General features: G+C 40.4%; 1 protein-coding gene across 1 annotated transcript in view; it reads right to left on the reverse strand.

The window, feature by feature from the left end:
• TOP1 (DNA topoisomerase I) overlaps positions 1-21,251 on the reverse strand; it is an 82,950-nt gene that overhangs the window by 44,292 nt on the left and 17,407 nt on the right. The window contains exon 3 of the mRNA XM_081257883.1: positions 12,191-12,293. Coding sequence (XP_081114009.1) covers positions 12,191-12,293 — 103 coding nt within the window. The remainder of the gene's footprint in view (positions 1-12,190; positions 12,294-21,251) is intronic.

Here is a 21,251-nt window from a genome sequence, read left to right on the forward strand (position 1 = left end):
TTTATATTCTCATCATTATTATGATGTCACTCTCTACTCAATGTGCTCTCTCTCATAATCTGTTTTTACCAAAACGCAACATTTTATAAACAAATTTATTCTTTATTTTGTACAAAATGGCTCCCGATTACAATAACACTCTTACTTCCAGTTCTCATTAATTCTTCCAGCTTTAGAATGGTGAAAAAACAAAGTTGCCAAGATTGCAATTGATTCTTTAGGAGTTTACATATATGAAATCATAGGCCCATGGCTTTGATATTACCAGCAAAATGTCTGAGCTTACTATTCTATATATAAGCACTGAAGTTTCAGTTTTTGTTTTGTTTTGAACATTAACTGTAAGAGGAATTAATGGTCATCTACAGAAGTTTCTGCCTAAAAGCAAAAAAATGTGGAAAATTACATCCATAATATTAATGGGTGGATATATACATCCCTCCCTAGACTAAGAAAAAAGATAAATCTAAGCAAGCATTGTGCTGCTCAGTGCTTTCACAAACATTATTTCATTCAGTCCTCACAACACCTGTGTGAAGTAGGCTTTATTATCCCCTTAGACTGATTTAGAAACAACAGAGGGGCCAGTGGTTTTTATTCAAAGTTACAATGTTAGAAAGAAGGGCAGTTGGGATTTAAACTGAGTATTTCCAGCTCCAAGTTCAGAGCACTTTCCACTAAATGAATATCATTACAATTCCATGAAGTTGATACATACCACATAAGCGTAGTCTGGTGTTGTTAGAGACAAATGCATGTCCACTCTGAGATTTGATGTATAAGATCAAAACTTTATTCTACCATCAGTGGAAACTTTCTAGAATAGAGATCTAGGATATCTGAAATGATAAAACCCTTGGGGACAGCTACTTCTCATTTTGTCTTCCCATGAAACTCTAAATGGCTGACTTAGGAATCTAAGTTTAGGAATGCTCTATATTCCTTATTCCTTTATGCTCCACCTCCACGCCTCCCCCACCCCCACACCCCCCTTGTTCTCTTTCTCAATGAAAGCAATTCTTAGAACATTAGTCTGTTTCACTAGAAAACTGGCTCTCTGGCCTTCTGGCAATCACAGCATGGGCACCATAAGTATACACATAGGCCTCCAGTTTTCTGCTTTGCTATTCATTACCACACCAAACAGAGATCAGGGAAAAGAAGTCAACAAATGACATGGCAATGAGATAGTACCCAGGCCACCCCAGGAAAGTGAAAAAAGTCAGTACTTCCTCTGCCTGCTAACCAGAGGGAAATCTATTCAGGAAATTCAAAGTTCCTGCTAGAGTAGTAACCCCTTTGTAGGTCATAATTAATCACAAAGACCAAAATGAGATGAAACTATCAACTTGACTCTCCAAAGGCAACTCACTCTTCTCTATTCCCAACTGTTTAGATATAAGAGAACAAGTTTAGATTTTTAGACTAAGTGAGTTCCGGTGATTCAGGGTTAAGGAACATCTTGTGGTACAATGCATTCCATTGGGGACTATTAGAAATACGGGTTTATGAAGCCCTGTTCAGTCTCTTGAACACAGTGCTAACATCATATCTACGTGTCAGGTGCTGCTCCTGTCCCTGCCTCCAGAACTAGAGAGCAGAGCACCGGGGAGTCCTAGCCCTCATCCATAAGCCCACAGCGACAGGAGTGCTGCCCAAGAGCGAGCCGCAGTGGTAGTCTCTCCTAGGAACCTACCTCAAGTAAGTAGCAGATGCACTTGGGGGTCCAAGTCCTATCATACAGAAGCATGTCTAAGGCTGTGCCATGGAAGTCAGAAGCAGAATTTGGCCAGTGGTAGAAAAATGCAGCCAATCTGGATCAGTTAGGCTGACTCATCACCATTCAGGATTTCCTAACATGTACCTCTTTTTCCAAGACTTAAAACTGGCTTGACTTTCACACTGGCTTAAAGGGCAGCACCTTTCCACTTATGATAGTGAGATGATGGAAATTCTGTCCAGTGCAGAAGAGGAGTTCATATGCTGACTACCTGTTTTAAGAGACATTACCCAGGGCCTCCCTGGTGGCACAGTGGTTAAGAATCTGCCTGCCAATGCAAGGGACACGGGTTCGAGCCCTGGCCTGGGAAGATCCCACATGCCTCGGAGCAACTAACCCTGTGCGCCACAGCTACTGAGCCTGAGCTCTAGAGCCTGCAAGCCACAACTACTGAGCCTGAGCTCTAGAGCCTGCAAGCCACATCTACTGAGCCCATGTGCCACAACTACTGAAGCCTGCGTGCCTAGAACCCGTGCTCCGCAACAAGAGAAGCCACCGCAGTGAGAAGCCCACGCACCGCAACGAAGAGTAGCCCCCAGCTCACCGCAACTAAAGAAAGCCCGCCCACAGCAACAAAGACCCAACACAGGCAAAAATAAATAAATAAATAAATAATAAATTTATTTAAAAGAAAAAAAGAAGAGACATTACCCATGTCTTTATACTGGTCCTGCTACTTTTCCAGACACAATATGTAAAAGTCACAGAATGGGTTGTAAATATAACTGAGGACTACAATACTGGCCAGTCTGGGGCAGCAGTACAGGGGACTGTAACACTGAAGCAACTTCAGTGCGGCTAAATAAGAAAAATAAACTAGAAGAAAAGCTGAATAATGACCACAGTAAGGAAACCCAAAGATCTGAAGAACAAATACATTTTAAGAACGAGTTTGGTCTGGGGAACACTGAAGGCCAAAATACAGACAGTAGCTGGCATTCCTAGAACCTCCGAGATGGTCATACTCTTGGATGAAATATGAATTTCATCATCAGGAACTCACAGAGAAAACATCCAATTACTGGCTATACACAGAAGCCAGCTCCTTGGCTCGGGGCTCATGTCTGTCTGGGGAAAAGATCTACCTAACATCAGAGCCTAGACAAGCAAAAGTCAATGCCAAACAGAGTAAAGGGAAGATTCAAAGTCACCTCTCGAGTGAGACTCTTGTTGGACCTGAGCAGACAAAAGAGAGGGTTGACCAGGGTTCCCCTAGACACTTAGGAAGAAGAATGGGAGAGAGGGTGGAAGTAGGGGGATGGCAGTAGGAAGCCAAGAGTGAAAATATCTTCTTTCTGCAAGAAGGCATTTATTTGCTGCCTCTTTAGGAAAAAACCCTGTGTCTGATATTCTGGGAAGCTAGGATGTTGGCTATGGGAAACCATTTTAATTTGTTAAAGAAAACTAAAACAATGGTCTGTCCTCTACCAGCAATAAAAATATGTAACAGATACTTAAACAGTACTAAGTGCCAGGCACTCTTCTAAGCAATATAATCCCCTTTACAAAACTGAGGTAAGTATTTTCATTTTACAGATATGGAAACTGAGACACGGGAAGGTTCAGTAACTTGCCCAAGGAAATACATCGAACGAACAATAACTAGGACTTAAACTCAGACAGTCATGCATTTGACCACTCTGGTGCCTTACTCCCCAAACAAAGCCAAAACGAAACACTGCTAAGGGGAGAAGAAGCCTCTTTATCTTCTGCGAATAGGACCTAGCCACTAATGGCTAAGAGAACAAACTCATTCCAGCAACCTGCCCACTTCCTCAAGGCAGCAGACCCCCGCAGGTTGCAGCCAATGGAGTCACAGGGGATTCCTATGGGAGAGCCTAGAAAGATTCCAAGCTGTGAAAGGAGGAAACCCTTCAAAGGAAAGCAGACAATTAGAGCTTAAATAATATTTGTTCAATTAAACATTCTAGGAGGTAAATTCAAAAGTTGCCTCTTGAAAAAATGCAGCTAGTTTCTGAAAGGCTCTGAGAAATGACCATTTCTCAATGCTCATCCACCATTAATAGGTTACTAAACAAAATCCCAAGAATTATTAAAACTTGGGAGTTGAGTGGAATCTTAGAAATTATTTAATCCTTTGTTTGCAGGCCAGAGCAGATAAAGGGATGTGCCCAAAGATGCCAAAGCCGATACACATTCTGAACACGCATTCCTCCCCTAAGTTCTTTATCTCTACTAATAGGATGAACAGTCACACAGTTATCCGAGCTAGGAATCCTTTTTCTTAGACCCCCTCATGCCACTTGTGGCTAAGTCCTATATTTCCCTTTCTCAACTATTTTCAAAGGCTTCTTGCTCCTTTAGAATCAAGTCCCAGCTTCTTAAAATAGCATTTAATAGTCCTGCCTCAAGCAATTTTTTGGAGCCCTCATTTTCTAACCCATCCTGTTAACCCTGGCATCCGCCTAACTGGATTCTTCCCAGAGCAAAGTACATTACAATGCTTCCATATTTTGTTTATGCTTTTCTCGCTGTCTGGATTGTCACTCTTTCTAGCCATCACCTTCCCTTGACAAGATCTTAACCATCTTTCCATGGCTAACTCAAATACCCTTTCCACCATGAAATCTTCCAAAAAAAAAAGACTGCAGGTCATTATAATAGGGCTAGATATCATTGAAAACCAGGGCACCAAAATAGATGTTATCAATAAGTAACTACTAAATTAGATTCAACTACCAAAATCAACAGCTTCAATTTATCTGAATGGTATTCTACCAGGCTTTGTGGTAATCATAATCATCTCAATTACTGAGTATGTTACAGTTTCCAAAGAGCTTTTATCTGCATAATTACATTGAATTCTCCCCCAACACACTTGAAAGCTTGACCAGGCTCGTATTGCTATCAACACTCAACCAAAATGGGAAAAGACCCAGAAGTTAAGCGGCTTGGATAAGGACACACAGCTAGTGAATGAGAGAACCCAGCTTCCCCACTTCTGTGTTAGTGTGCTTTCCACTACATCACACTGACTCCCATGTGAATGGTGGTGGTACTCAGTTTTCTCATTTCTAAACTACCCAATCTTCTCTATTTACCTATGTTAACTGTCCATTTCCCCCAGACAGGTTGATATAAGGACATGTAGATAAATGGAGGGCTTCAGCAACAGCTCACAAAAAAAGCAGTAAACACATCTTTTAAATGTGATTACTTTCAGAAAAACTGCCTCTAATCTGAGAACCAGTTGCTTAATTCCAGTGCATTTCCCTACAAGCCTATGTTCTCTCAACTCTAATTCAGGTAGGATTTGGAACTGAAGGGAAAGCAGAAACCAAAAGCATCCTTATTCTCACACTGACTGTATAAATTAGCACTGCCAATGTGGCTGGAAAAGCACTTCCCTTACTATTTCACAGTAGTTCTCTCTATCTTCCCTGGTCTTCCACAAAATTGTCACTCCACCCTGAGTGTCAGGTTTAAAAATGACAAGAGATGCACACAGTCAAAAGCTAGCAAGAGAAATCTTATGTTTCACATGTGACAGTCCTTTGTTTTCTAAAATCAAGCCTCCCCCCCAATTGCTTTTAATGATGTTGTATATATAAGAGGTCTAGTATTAATGATAATTTATGCTAAGAATGCAACCTTTCAAGAGAAGTATCTGGTGAGATCCTACAAGCCCAGTGATTCCTTAGCATCTGGTAAGAGTATTCCTTTTATTTCTTTAGAGAGGATTTATATATTGCTTTAAAGGACCTCAAGTGCTAAATATCAATGCTAATGGAAAGAAGCAGTATCAGAGACAAATAACAGAAGAAATTATTTTTATTTGACTTTGGTAGAAACTTCCTGTGATGTTATAGGCCAGAGAGTCAGAGATGGGGTTTTCACAGGGTCAGAATTTAATGAGATTAATACTTCTAATGCCAAAAACTTTAGGGATTTGGGGCCCAAAGAAAGAGGCAGCGCCTGAAATGATCTGGCATTTTAAAACCTAAGCTGCCTACAATATGCATATGAGAAAGAGATGCTTGTATTTAAACACAGATAGTTTAGCAACAACTAACCTTTCTTAGGGAGGGAGATCGTTTTGTCACGTTTTGCTTTTTACTGGAAGGAATAATGTAGTGGGAGAAAAATCATACTAGGACTCAGAAGCTCTGGTCTCTCCTCCTCGCTCTGCTACCACCCTGCCATGTGACTTTGGGCATGTCACCTCAGACTCATGTCCACACAAAAAAGAGATGAGGTGGAATGATCTTTAATACCCCTTCCCCTATTTTGCACCTTGAATTAGAATAATAAAAGGAGAAAGCATATGAATAAGATGGGATTTCCTAAGAGGTAGGTCTAAATCCCATTCTATCTCTGAAAGGCTTGTTTCCCATTCTCTGACACTCCAAATATGCAGTACATATTACTATGCAGGACAAAGAGGCCTCCTGGATTTGGGTCCTAAGTGTAGCCTAATGAAAAATGACTGATGCTAATATCTAGCAGAGAAGGAGGGAATATAGAAACACATTACTGTAGAACTTGTTTCCTCATATAGATAGCCACAAAATTAGGCAGGGTTGATGAGCAAAGTGTTAAAATAAAGTGAAGCATTTTGGAACAGAACATGCTACATCTTAATTATTCTGGGCTTCAGAGAAGATTAAACAATCCTCAAGGTTTCCTTAATACGCTAAGAAGAAAAATGAAGAAGCCCAAAACTACCGTTAAGATCAGAAGTCACTTAAAAAGGAACACAGTGTACAGGATTTTACTGGACCATAACCAATACACTTGCTTTGTTGCAAAGAGGTAGTGTGTCAGGAGAGGTCAAAACAGGAAGCATTTAAAAGTCTGCTTACAACACATCATCTGGTTAAACTGTCTTAAACTTACTCACATGTGAATTAGAGATCCAGGGCTAGATTTAGTCATATATAAACAGAAACTCAGAGCAGGTTCTTCCAATGCCTTTTGGCAAATAGGCTACTGTTTTCTCAAGTATTCTGATTAGAAATGAAGAAAATATTAAAAGGCACAAAATTGCGTAGAACAAATTCCTGACTGCCTATGCTATAATCTTGGAAAAGTATGCTTTTAATAGATGTAGAAAATATTATCTCTTCACATCTGTAGAGCAGATCACAGTTAAAGAGCTTTCATACTTATTGACTCCCAGGGTCCCTTCTGAAGCATGTATTAATATGAGGAAACTAAGGAAGACGAGATAGCTCAGTTGAGGAAGGTTAGATAACCTAGTCAAGATCTCATGAGACCTAAGTGGATAGACCAGACCAGAGGCCTTCTCCTAGATACAGGCAAGAAACCACTGTGGACTTTTCAAGAAAAATGATGCCAAAATTACATCCTTCATTTTTATTTATTTTTATTTATTTTTTTTACATCTTTATTGGAGTATAATTGCTTTACAATGGTGTGTTAGTTTCTGCTTTATAACAAAGTGCATCAGTTATACATATACATATGTTCCCATATCTCTTCCCTCTTGTGTCTCCCTCCCTCCCACCCTCCCTATCCCACCCCTGTAGGTGGTCACAAAGCACCGAGCTGATCTCCCTGTGCTATGCGGCTGCTTCCCACTAGCTGTCTATTTAACGTTTGGTAGTGTATATATGTCCATGCCACTCTCTCGCTTTGTCACAGCTTACCCTTCCCCCTCCCCACATCCTCAAGTCCATTCTCTAGTAGGTCTGTGTCATCCTTTATTTTTAAAAAGGAGATTCTGGTAAAACAGGAGAGGGCCAAATTTATGTCCCAAAGCCTCTTACGCCACTTCTACCTAATCTGTTCTCCCAACACAATTGCAAATTATGGTTGGTGAAGTAAGATGTGTCAGAGAGTAAGAGATCCATTTTTAAAAGCTTATGGTTTATCACGGATCGAACCCACACCCCCTGCAGTGGAAGCTTGGAGTCTTAACCACTGGACCACCAGGGAAGTCCCTGTTTTTCTTTAATTAACGATAATCTTTTGATGTTCCTACTACCTGGTTTCTTGCAGAAACTCCTATGTGTCCTGGCTCCTCCCTCACCTCTTCAGAGCAGTCCCTCAGAGTCACCTGAGAGGCTGTTTTCCAGGCTTAAGTCCTCAGCAAGTCCGTCAAATAAAACGTAATTCTCAAGTTAAAAAAAAAACCACAAAACGCTTATGGTTTACATAATAACTTCTATCTTTTAAAAAGTCTTTTTGGAGAGACTTGAGGTAACATGAAAATTAGTTTGTCTTCATCTGACCTGTAAGCATTGTCCTCAGATGATGAAGCTCTTCATGGTCAAGACGATCGCACACTTTTCGGCACTTCACATCAGCTATAGCACATCATCAACATGGCAAGCAAGATAACTCTTGTTTGACGTGATCAGCAATTCTACTCCTAAGTGTACACCCAGAAGAACGGAAAGCAGGGACTCAAACAGATCCTTGTACACCCATGTTCTTAGCGGCATTATCCACAAGGGCCAACAGGTGGAAACAACCCCAAGTATCCATCAACAGATGAATGAATTTTTTTTTAAATGTGGTAGACATACAACGAAATATTAGTCAACTATAAAAAGGAATGGAATTCTGGTATTTGACTATAGCTGGATGAACCTGGAAAACATTATGCTAAGGAAAATAAGCCAGACACAAAAAGGACAAATATTTTATGATTCCACTTACATGAGGTAGCTAGAGTGGAAAAATTCACAGAGATAGAAAATAGAAGTTACTAATGGATGGGGGGGAAGGGGGGATGAGGAGGTATTATTTAAGAGGTCCAGAGATTATTTGGGATGATGATAAAGTTCTGAAGATGGATACTGGGGATGGTTGAACAATATGGTGAATGTACACAATGCCACTTCAAAATGGCAAACTTTATGTTATGCATATTTCACCACACACACACACACACACAAAAGGGTACTTGAAATGTGGGATGGCCAAAGGGAACCATCCTATAGAATTGAGAATATGTGAAAAGGAGAGAGAAGATGGTAACTGGTGTAACCATAGGTCAACCACTCATTGATTCAATAAACATGCACTACTAAGTACTACCTATCTTCCAGGTACTATACTAAGCCTTGAGGATGTAAAATGAATACAACAGACCCCAACATTGTTCCCAGGGACCTCAAGAGTCTAATAGGGCACACAGAAAAGTAAAGAGACAATTACAACACCACCACAACTGGTAATTACTGTGATAGGGATATATTCAAGGTGCGAGAGAACTCATAAAAATGGCACTTTGATATGAGGGTGGAGGGCAGAAAGGATACCTGAAAGAAGTAAACTCTATGCTGCAACTAAAAGAATGTTCTTAAGAGGGCAACAGAGTATTCCAGAATCAGTAACAGCATATTTTAAAACCTAGAGTATTCAGAAGACATGCTGTGTTTGGGGAACTGAAAAGAAGTTCAGGGAGACTGGAAATGGAATATGAGAGAAGGGGAAATGGCAAGAGAGGTGGCAGAGGAAGAGAGCCAAAGACTTAGAGAATCACTCTGTGAACTGGAATGAGAAGATGAAAAAGGTGGCCAGAAAAGTGGAAAGCCAAGGGAAGCTGGTTTCAAGGAGAAGGCCTGGGCCCAGAATATGGTATATCTTGGCAAATGTTCCATGTGTATTTTACTGTTGAGCGTAATATTCTATAAATGTCCATTAAATCAGGTTGGTTGATGATGTTCAAAGTCTTCTATATCCTTAATGATTTTCTCTCTGCTTATCAATTGAGAAAGAGGTAGTAAAATCTAACTATAAATATGAATTATTTTTCTTTGCAATTCTATCAGTTTTTACTTCATGTATTTTGAGGCTCTGATATCAGTGTATAAGCATTTACAACTGCTATGTCCTCCTGATGAATTGGTCCCTTTTTATCATTATGAAATGAACTTCTTCATTACTGGCAATATTCTTTACTCTCAAATCTACTTTGGTAGATATTAATATAGGCTGGACACCTACAAACTGAAGAAAAGATGCATGTGAACTGAGACTGGATTCAACTACTAAAATTAAAATCACTAGACTAATGAAAATGGAAACTAGATAATCAAGTGGTAAGAAATGAGTGAGTGGTGGGGAAAGGCCACAGGAGTGGACTTCCCTGGTGGCGCAGTGGGTAAGAATCCACCTGCCAATGCAGGGGACATGGGTTTGATCCTTGGTCCAGGAAGATCCCACATGCCGTGGAGCAACTAAGCCCATGCACCACAACTACGGTGCCTGTGCTCTAGAGCCTGCGAGCCACAACTACTGAGCCTGCGAGCCACAACTGCTGAGCCCACGTGTCACAACTACTGAAGCCCACGCACCCTAGGGCCCATGCTCTGAAACAAGAGAAGCTACCGCAATGAGAAGCCCACACACTGCAACGAAGAGTAGCCCCTGCTCACTGCGACTAGAGAAAGCCTGCGTGCAGCAACGAAGACCCAACGCAGCCAGAAAGTTAAAAAAAAAAAAAAAAGAAAGAAAATTTAAAAATTAAAAAAAAAAAGACCGACCACAGGAGTGATAGATGATTTTGTGAAGTCACATCCTCACTAGAGAAATTAATCTGGTTATTTTAATGATTCATGAAGACTTATTAATTTAAAATTTTCATTTAAAATATTAAAAAATTTTTCATTACTCATAAAAAGAACAGACTTAGAATTCTCACTTTATCTTTTTTCTTGATAAGCCTTATTTTTTATAACTTTTAAAAATAAAAGCATATACACATAATTATATTCTGATCATACGTGCAGAGTTCAGAGTTATCACAAAATAACGATAAATATGTGATTACCACCAAAGTTAAGAAAAATACCATTGATACCCCACCAGAAGTTCCCCTCACACCACTTTACAATTGCTACCCTTCCTTCCTTCCCAAAGATAACCATGACTCTGAATTCTAAAGGTCTTGATTAATTGTTTTGTTTTTGAACTTCAAGTAAATTGAAGCATACAATATATATTTTTTGGCTGGTTTCTTTCACTCAACATAGGTTTGTGGAATTCACCTATGCTTATTACTTTAACAGTAGTTATTTCATATTTATTTATATATAGTATCCTAAAATGTGAATATACCACACTTTATCCATTTTACTATTAATGAGCATTTAGGAGATTTTCACTTTGGAGCTATTAAAAGCAATGCAGCTCTGAATAGCTTTGTACATGCCCTTTGGTGCACAAATACACACACTTCTGTTGAGAACACATTCAGGAATGGAATTCTTAAGTTATAGGGTATACATATGTTAACTTTACAAGACACTGCTAAGTAGTTTTCCAAAATGATTTAACAATTTATAGTCCCATCAGAAATGGAATTGATCCACATCATTGTAAGATCTTGGTATTAGTGTTATTTTAATATTCAGCCATTATTACAATGTGTAGGATATTATATTGAGGTTGCATTGCCCTGATGAGTAATGTTGAGCGTCTTCTAGTATTTTTATTGGCCATGTGGATATCTTCTTTTGTGAAGAGCTTACTCAATCCTCTCATGAATTTTTCTGTTGGATTATCTGCCTCATTTTTATTTATTTATAGAAGATTTCTGTATATGTTGGACAAGAAACTTTTGACCATTATTTATGTTGAAAATATCTTGTCCACAGACAATAAGCCAACCTAATGAAGTAGTTCTAAGAGACTCTAGGCTACAGGCACTTGTGCCAATAAATGACTGAACTTTATGTTCCCTCTAACAAAACTTTGGCCACTATGAGAATACCCTATGGCTTTCTCACCAACAACTGCCTTTAACTCAAAATGGAAGTTTAAGTCCTCATTTTCAATAAGTGGTCCTATATCCAAAGATACCCTAAGTCTCTCAGCTTAACCACTTGTCTCCTACACCAAAAAAATGGAAGCAAAATGAACAAGAAAACATCTTTCTGATTCCTTTGGATCCCAGAGGGCAGCACCGCTGAGTTTCATTTACATTGGTGGTTATTGGCTTTTGTGAGAGCTGAACTCTTCTGGTAACCTGACGAAAGCTAGAAATGTTCTCTCCAGGAATATCTCACATACCCAACCTTTTGTATATGATTTCAGGGGCTTACAAACCATGGAAGCCTAAGTTAAGAATTTTAAAATTTATACCCTTTGAAGTATGGAAAGAAGAAAAATATATATCTATCAAGTCTCCAATCCAGTCACCTTTTATCAAGGCAAGCTCTCTGGACACTTGATTAAATGCCATCATGTGTTAACAATTCACCATACTTGCTTTGTACATCCTGATCTGAAAAATGGCATCCGCAGTAAGGCCTGAATTGTCAAGGCCATCCTCTTAAGAACTCTGGAATCAAAGTCTCTGCTGAGTTTGCTATCCATGGTATTTACCTGTGGTTCAAGTTAAGGCCTGTTCCAGGTGAGCCAAGCCATAGCCAACCCACTGCTGAATGGTGAGGGACTTGCTGGTTCAACCCTTACCTGTTGCTATGCTTGGACTTTTCTCGGTCCTTCTCCTTGTCCTTCTTGTGTTCTTTGTGCCGGTGTTCTCGATCTTTATGTTTATCTTTGTGTTTATGAGAATCTGTAACCATAAGAGATGAGTCAGTAAAGAGCAGTCATGAGCTATCTCCTGCCCACCTACCTTGACAAGCTGGTCAAGAAGCACAATGACAGGGTTTAAATGACATGGTAGCCATAACAGCACATTCCACTGGAGGGAAAGATTTCACAAAGCAGCCCAGACAAGGCATCCCATCACCCTGCCTCTAAAACCAAGACGTGTTACAAATAAGCAGGAAGAGGAGGGGAGGCCCATTCTACCGTCAAAGGAAGCAACAGTTTGGTATTCTTCTCCTAGATCTGGTACTATGAAGACTAAGCCATAAAGGATTCGAAGGGATAAATCTTGAACGCTGACTTTCAAGATCAGATGGTTATCTACGTAACTTCCGGGAAATTCAAACCTTAAGAGACACTTGCTTTTAAATCACCTTTGATGAAGTATAATTTCTACACAGTAAGATATACACATTTCAAAGATACAGTGTGGTAAGTCTAGCAAACATACGCACAGGTATAATCCCCACCACCATGAAAATTCAGAACGATCCCATCATCCCCGGAAGTCTCCCCTGCGCCCACTCCCAGTCAATCCCCAGTTTCCATCACCAGCCCGAAGCGACCACTGATCTGCTAGCACAATCGTGTCTACACGAACGAGATCCACAGAATTCACTCTTCTGTGTCTGACTTCTTACGCTCGGCAAAATATTTGTTGACATTCAACCATGCTGCTGGATGTATCAGTAATCGGTTAGATCTTTATTAGAATGGTATCCCATTGTGTGGATACACTGCAATTTATTTATCCATTCACCTGGTGGAGGACATTTGAGTTGTTCTCAGGCGTTGGTTTTTACGAATAAATCTGTTACGAACTTTCATATACGAGTCTTTGTGGAGACGTGTTTTCATTTCTCTTGGGTACGTACTTAATAGTGAAGTTATAGGGTCATACGGTAAGTATACGTTTAACCTGATAGGAAACTGCCAGACTGTATTCCCAAGTGATTGTATCATTACACATGCCCACCAACAACGGATTAGACTTCCAACTGCTGCAAATGCTCACCAGTACCTACTATTATCAGTCTCTAATTTTAGCCATTCTAGCAGGTATCTAGTGGTATCTCACTGTGGCGCTTTTTTTTTTTAATAAATAAATTTATTTATTTATTGTTGGCTCCGTTGGGTCTTCATTGCTGCACGCAGGCTTTCTCTAGTTGCAATGAGCAGGGGTTACTCTTCGTTGCGCTGTGCAGGCTTCTCACTGCGGTGGCTTCTCTTGTTGCAGAGCATGGGCTCTAGGTGCGCGGGCTTCAGTAGTTGTGGATCACGGGCTCTAGAGTGCAGGCTCAGTAGTTGTGGTGCACGTGTTTAGTTGCTCTGTGGCGTGTGGGATCTTCTTGGGCCAGGGCTCGAACCCATGTCCCCCGCATCAGCAGGCGGATTCTTAACCACTGCGCCACCAGGTAAGTCCCTCTCACTGTGTTGTTGTGTTTTTTTTTTTTTTTTGCGGTACGCGGGCCTCTCACTGTTATGGCCTCTCCCGTTGCAGAGCACAGGCTGCGGACGCGCAGGCTCAGCGGCCATGGCTCACGGGCCCAGCCTCTCCGCGGCACGTGGGATCCTCCCAGACCAGGGCACGAACCCATGTCCCCTGCATCAGCAGGCGGACTCTCAACCACTGCGCCACCAGGGAAGCCCCTCACTGTGGTTTTAATCCAGTTTCCTAATTAAATGATGGGCAACTTTTCATGTGCAGATTGGCCACTCATATATCTCCTTCTGTGAAGTATCTCTTCAAATCTTTCCCCCACTTAAAAAATTTTGTCTTATTCCTAAGTTGTAAGAGTTCTTTATACATTATCCATTACAAATTTTTGGTTAGACATGTGTATTGTGAATATTCTTTTTTTCTAGGAGTTTTACAGAGGTAAGGGACAGGGAACATTTTTTTAATCTATAAAGATGTCCAGTTGTTCTAGCACCATTTCTTGAAAAGACTGCCTTTTCTCCATTGAATTGCCTTAGGCCTCTTTACTGGAAATGAAATGACCACATAATCATAGATCTGATTCTGGACCCCATTTTATCCTACACACACACACTATCTTGACTACTAAAGCTTCACAGTAGAGCTTTTTTCCATAGTAAGTTTTGATATCAGGTAATATAAGTACTTTAACTTTGTTCTTTCTCAAAATTGTTTTGGCTATTCTGTCTCTTGTATTTCCATATAAATTTTAGATTCAGTTAGTTGATTTCTTTAAAAAAAAAAAAAAAAAGCCAGCTGGGAGTTTGTGTTCATAGGACAATTTGGAGAGATGTGACATCAAAACATTACTGTGTCTTTGCATCCACGAACATAGTATCTCTCTCCACTTTTTTAGGTTAGTGACTCTCAAATTTTAGTGCATCAGAATTAACCCAAGGACATATTAAAAATGCAGCTCACTGGGGACATGTCACCCCAATGTTGAATATGAATCAATTAGAAGTTTATGTATCCAACACATGTGGTAGTTTTAAAATATGTCCAACAGATTCTTTGATACTCTTCCTTTCAAGGTGTGGCCTAATTTCCTTCTCCTTAAATATGGGCTGGACTTAGCGACTCACTCCTAAAAACAGGATAAATTGGAAATGTCAGTGTGCAACTTCTAACACCAGGTCATAAAAGTCACTGGATCTTTCTCCTTGCCCTGGAGGAATCCAGTCGCCATACTGTTGGGACATCCAAGCAGCCCTATGGAGAGGCCCATGTGGTGAGGAACTGAAACTTCCCGACAATAGCTATGCGAATGAACCACCTTGGAAGTGGGTCCTCAATTAAGCCTTCAGATGACTGCAGTCTCGGACTCTGAGCCAAAACCACCCAGCTAAGCTGTTCCTGGATTCCTGGTTCACACAAACTGTGTAAGACAAATGTTTGTTATTTTAAGCCATTAAATTTTGAGATAACATGTTTAATAGCAAAAGATAACTAACAATAATGTATAGGCAATGTGTGTGTTCACACTACTCCTGGCTCACAGCAAAAAAAGAAGCCACATTTGGCACAATCCATTAAGTATCTATTCAGGCCCTAGGGAAACAGAAATTTGCATGACTGTACCCCTAGCTGTAAGAAATTCTCATCCCACAGAGATGGGAAAATAAAATCATATGGTGTCAGAAATAGGACTTGAACCCAACCTTCCATGTAGCATAAAGAATCCTCCAACTTCTGAAAATCTCAAGTCTAAAATTTTAAAATGCTGAGTCAATCTGATACAAAGTTGGTGGCCCCTGTTCACTTGACAATAATTAATACCCTCATTACTTCTGCGTCCAACTAGCACTTATGGTTAAAAGCATAACAATGACAAAACATGCCACCAGCACTACAACCTAGAATGAAGTCTGTGTTGTTTGATTTTGTTTACAGGTCAGATTTAGCAAACAAGAAACAGAACATTAGGATCTGCTATTATGGCCCAAGCATATGGCAGGGACATAATATATTAAAAAAAAAAACAACTTAGGGCTTCCCTGGTGGCGCAGTGGTTGAGAGTCCGCCTGCCGATGCAGGGGACATGGGTTCATGCCCCGGTCCGGGAAGATCCCACATGCCGCGGAGCGGCTGGGCCCGTGAGCCATGGCCACTGGGCCTGCGCGTCCGGAGCCTGTGCTCCGCAATGGGAGAGGCCACAGCAGTGAGAGGCCTGCGTACCGCTAAAAAAAAAAAAAAAAAAAAAAGGTAACAGACATTTTTCTAAATGTCTACACATAAAACACATGGGTGTCATTACCTCTGTCTCTTACACCATGGTAGAATTTTCTACTTTTCTGCCCTGTTATTTTTTAGAAAGGGTAGTAAGGTAGTAGGATTATGAGAGTTTTGAAACAAGTCTTAAGAGTAAAAATAATGGATCTGGGTTACCTGCCTCCTTTGTTTTCAAGTGAAAAGTAATATAATGAGGAGAAACAATCTGATTCCACCAGAGAACAGAAATAAAGAGCCTGGATCCAACAGGGCAATGAGGCCTGATCTAACAATCCTGTACCCAGAAGCCTAAAATACCTACTGGTTTTAAGGGATACACTGCTAAACCAGTTAACACCCCCAGGTAGAAATATTTGCATGAGTTTAGCGGTTATCAGCAGGTGGCTAACAGTGTTACCAAACTTATTACAAGCTACATAGTGACTTATGTAGCTGCATAAGTCACTAATGCAACTACAATTCAACCCAAGCACAAACATTTACATTTTGTTAAGAGAAAAGGCAAAGGAATTGGCAAAGATTTCTGACCATTTTATCAACTGCTCCATGATCTTTTTTTTTTTTTTTTTTTTTGCTCCATGATCTTTAAGGATTTTACCACTCCAACCTTCTTCTAAATGATTAGGGTAATCAGATCAGAGCAGGAGAGTCCTTTGCTTCCTTATAAACAAAAGCAGAGACTTTTCTGGTATAAAGAAGGGTTCTTTGCCAAGCTTTGAGGCAGACCTCTTTACACTGACTTCTGACAACAGGTTTTTTTTTTTTTTTTTTTTTTTTTTTTTTTTTTTTTTTTGCTGTACGCGGGCCTCTCACTGCTGTGGCCTCTCCCGTTGCGGAGCACAGGCTCCGGACACACAGGCTCCGCGGCCATGGCTCGCGGGCCCAGCCGCTGCGCGGCATGTGGGATCTTCCGGGATAGGGGCACGAACCCGTGTCCCCTGCATCGGCAGGCGGACTCTCAACCACTGCGCCACCAGGGAAGCCCTGACAACAGGTTTTGAGACTTAAAGCAGTAGCTGTAAAATATGATGGGCTCTTCCTTCAAAGACAGTCAAGTGTGTGGAGGATGGGGGTGGGGAATAGTTATTCAACCAAAAGATGCCTTCCCCAAAGAGGCCCTCAAACAACATTGTCAAAGGTAATCTCTGCTCATCTCTGACACACAGATATATAGCCAGTGCCTTAGGAAAGTGGACAGTGGAATGATTTGGGTGAAAACAGTGGGTGAAAAAATTAATTTTCTAGGGACTTCCCTGGTGATCCAGTGGGTAAGAATCTGTGCTTCCAATGAAGGGGGCCCAGGTTCGATCCCTAGTCAGGGACCTCGATCCCACATGCATGCCACAACTAAAGATCCTGCGTGCCGCAACTAAGACCCAGCACAGCCTAAATATTTAAAAAAAAAGAAGAAGAAGAAATTAATTTTCTAAAGAAGATATTCATCACCTGCTCATTTATTAAATCACTTCTACTGCGATAAATCCTTGTATCTTCTCCTTCCTCCCTGACCTTTAAACCCATGGATACCACATCCCCAGAAGCTGGAGTTTTAACAAAATCCCCATTTCTACTTAACACTCTACATCCAGTACGTTCTAACACTTTGAGACTGTTTTTGTCTAGGACAGATAACAAGCTGGTCTCAATGATAAAGACTGGCATCCGGAGTGTAGTCAGTATCAGGGGTGTGCAAGAATCTCCTCAGGAACTTAATGCCAAACTAAAAGCAGTCACGAAGACTGAGAGCCTGTCACTGAAAGGGGGATAGGTTGAGGGGGTGAGAGAACTCTACCCTTCCTTCTCTCCCCACACAGCTGTCTAAATTCAGACTTTACCAATGTTGATCTAGTTTCAATCCAGGAAATTCAGTCTGTGATCCATCTTAATGGGTGGCTGATTTCAATTTGCAGCCCATAGAAGAGTCCTTATCACTGTTTTACAGTGATTCTCACTGACAACATTTCCAAAATTCCAGTGCATAGTTAATAGCCTTTCAAAGTATGCAAGACAGAGGCTGTTATGGCTAAAAGTTCAAAGAGCTCCGGAATTTAAAAGAAAAATGTTGGGAGGATTCAGCTCTAAACACTAGTAACATTTCCAATTTTTAAAGTCCAAATTATCATTTTTTTCTCCCCAAGTGTGTATTGTATATAAACGAGACCTTCTGTCATGAACTGACTTGTTCATTATTGAAACTAATGGGGTTTCCTCATTAGGGACCTAGTACTCTCAAGCTAATAAGACAAAAAACTCCAGGGAGAAAATGCAAATGAAAGTATTTCTTCTTCTCTCCTTAAAGAAGCTGGGGTTCACAATATTCATTCATTCAAATATTTACTGAGTACCAACTCTGTGTCAGGCATTGTTCTAGGTGTGGCAAAACAGTACCAAGTCTCTGGTCTCATGAAGTCCCATAATAAGCATCATAATCACCCCAACCCAGCAGCTGTTAAATGAGTAACTTTGGAAAGGGAGGGGGAAAAAAGGGTCTCCATAAGGGTCTCCCAAGTTTCCCTGGACTTGGCCCCATGAAGTTCCAGAACCAGACTTCAATACTGCAGCTGGAAGATACCTTCATAAGAAGTGGCAGACGCCATGTCAAAGAAAGGGCCAAACAATCAGATGAAGGTTGCCAAATATTTTGCAAAGTACTTAAGTTTTTCTCCTCAATGTTCAATACTTGGTAAAATTTCATCATCAGAAACTTAGTAGTACAATGCATTAAAAGACTAAGAGTTGCTCAAAGATAGCAGTCTAGCATTTTCCATTTTGTTTTTACCAGCTCTGCAACACAATCTCAAATTCTAAAAACAATCACAACATCTTCCCAAGTGTCTATATGCTTAGAAGAAATGCCACAAACTGACTTAAAAACACCTAAGTGGACCTATCTTGGTTCTTAAACATCAGCAATTCTGTAAGATTAGTGGCCAGATGTTGTTCCATGTCCTTGCCTTGGAAAAGACACAACATGAAGCAGCCAACTAACTGGTTTGCTTTAGGCCTCAATCTCATACAAAAAAGGGTTAAATGGTCATAGGATATTTTCTCTTCCAGTCCACTTCCTCATTTAAATTGGACTCCTTTTATGCTTTTACAACACTCCAATTACCTTAATCTGTCTTTTCAGTCCCTTCCTGTCTATGTACCCCATTTTCACTTGTTTTATAACCTTCTCTCCCATCCTACTCCTTCCATATGCTCCTTAAATTCAAGTTCATCTTCCTCTCTTCCTCTGGCTCTCATTCCCAGGGACCAACTGATTACATTAAAAATAAAAAAACCATGCAATGTCATGACGGGGTCCTAGGTAATTTATTTCTCTACTCTGGTCTCAAGTTTTCTAATCTGTAAAATGACCTCTACTGATCTCTTACACTTACAGTCCCAAGAATTCTATGATCTTTAAAAATTGTTTTAGTTCAAACTAATTAGGATAAAAAGGAAAAATCTAAATGCTTAAGAGCAGTGGTTCTCAAACTTTCCTATGTATGAGACCTGGGAATAAGATCATCCTCAGATATGTGTATTTTAACACAAGCTCTCCAGGTGACTATAATCTATAATCATATTTTGAAAAACCCTGCTCTGTCATGTCTTGGTCCTTTGAGCAGTGATTAATACCAAATACCAGCCACCTACAATAATGGACATGCTACCGATTTTATTTTCAGTTTCTACTTCAATTGGGTCTCTCTGTTCCTTTAAAAGGCAGGCACAAGATGCTGAGTCAGTCCCTGGGGATCTTTTTTTTTTAATTTACAGCTGAGAATATTGAGGCTCTACAATTGAGGAAGAAAGAGGTTTTCACCTGCTACTTTCCCAGCCCCTATTTGAAAGGAAGAAGGAAGCGCTACATTAGGGGTGACACAGCTACCCCAACTTAGATAAGGAGTAGGGTAGTCAGGTGCTTTAGAATAGAAATTTTCTTTTGTTGTTTGGACATCGGGCACAGACGTGCTTAGAGGCAGAGGTAACTTGAGTCCTGCCACTGGGACTCAGTTGAGAAGATGAATGACTAGAAAAAAGATAGAATAAGACTTAATGAAGCTGCAAGCTCACAGTAAACTTTTGACACTTGGCTTATACAGATTCCTCTGGAAGCCAGAGGCTACCAAGTTTTATGAAAAGAGTCCCGTGAGCTTCCTGTGATACATACGAGTGTGAATCAGCAAGGTAAGCGTCTGGCACTACTCACCAAGCCAGGGTTCAGCAAAATTTTTCTCTAAGGGGACAGGTAATAAATCATTTTAGGCTTTGTGGCCCATTCAGTCTCTGTTGCAGATACTCAACTCTGCCACTGTAGCACAAAAGCAGCCACAGATTATATGTAAATGAATGAGCATGGCTGCATTCCAATAAAATTTTATTTATGGACACTGGAATTTGCATTTCATATAATCTTCCTGTGTCATGAAATAATATTATTTTTTTAAATTGAAGTATAACTGACATAACATTATATTAGTTTCAGGTGTATTTAATAATTTTTTCCCCAACCAGTAAAAAAATATAAACACCATGGGCCGTACAAAAGAAGGCACAGTTTGCAGAACTCTGCAATTACTTAATAGTGACTAGAAACTATCCCCAATGCCCCCGTAGAGAGAGCGGTGCCATTCTGAAGCTCGGTGTGTAAATGAAGAATATCCTCCTTGCTTTCCCTAAGGCTTTCCCCTAAATGATATCCATGCTCAGCCTGGTTCCCTCTTCTCTCCTCCTTTCAAACAGCCCATGAATGGCCATACTTGATTTAAAAGTGGTTAAAATCTACTTGCTCTACAAAACTAGCCAGTCAGTCACATGAATGAGAACTCTGAAGGGGAGGCCAAGGCTGAGCCCACTACTAATTCTGCTTCTTAAGCAGCAAGCTAGTTAAATTTGTTATTTATCCCCCTTGAAGTGGTAACAACATCACACTTGTTCACACTCCTAACCACCTCCAATGAAACTCCTTAGTATATAAGCAGACTTCAGAGATCCTTCTAAAATAAGGGGGTTGGGGGGCGGGGTCTAGTAAATCCCTGGTTAACAAAAAGATCCTTTTTCTTGAGTACTCAGATAAACAGAGGTTTTACTGATTTTTGGAGTAACTAGCTCCGAGCACAATGTGAACTGCTAAAAAATAAATTATCCAGGGGTCTCTGCTGCACAAGCCGGCAAGCCTTCCTTAATAAGGAAAGAATTACACATTAAAATGTAACAGAGCCT

Source organism: Mesoplodon bidens (genome assembly GCF_964165515.1).
Source record: "Mesoplodon bidens genome assembly, chromosome: 15".
NCBI classification, from domain to species: Eukaryota; Metazoa; Chordata; class Mammalia; order Artiodactyla; family Ziphiidae; genus Mesoplodon; species Mesoplodon bidens.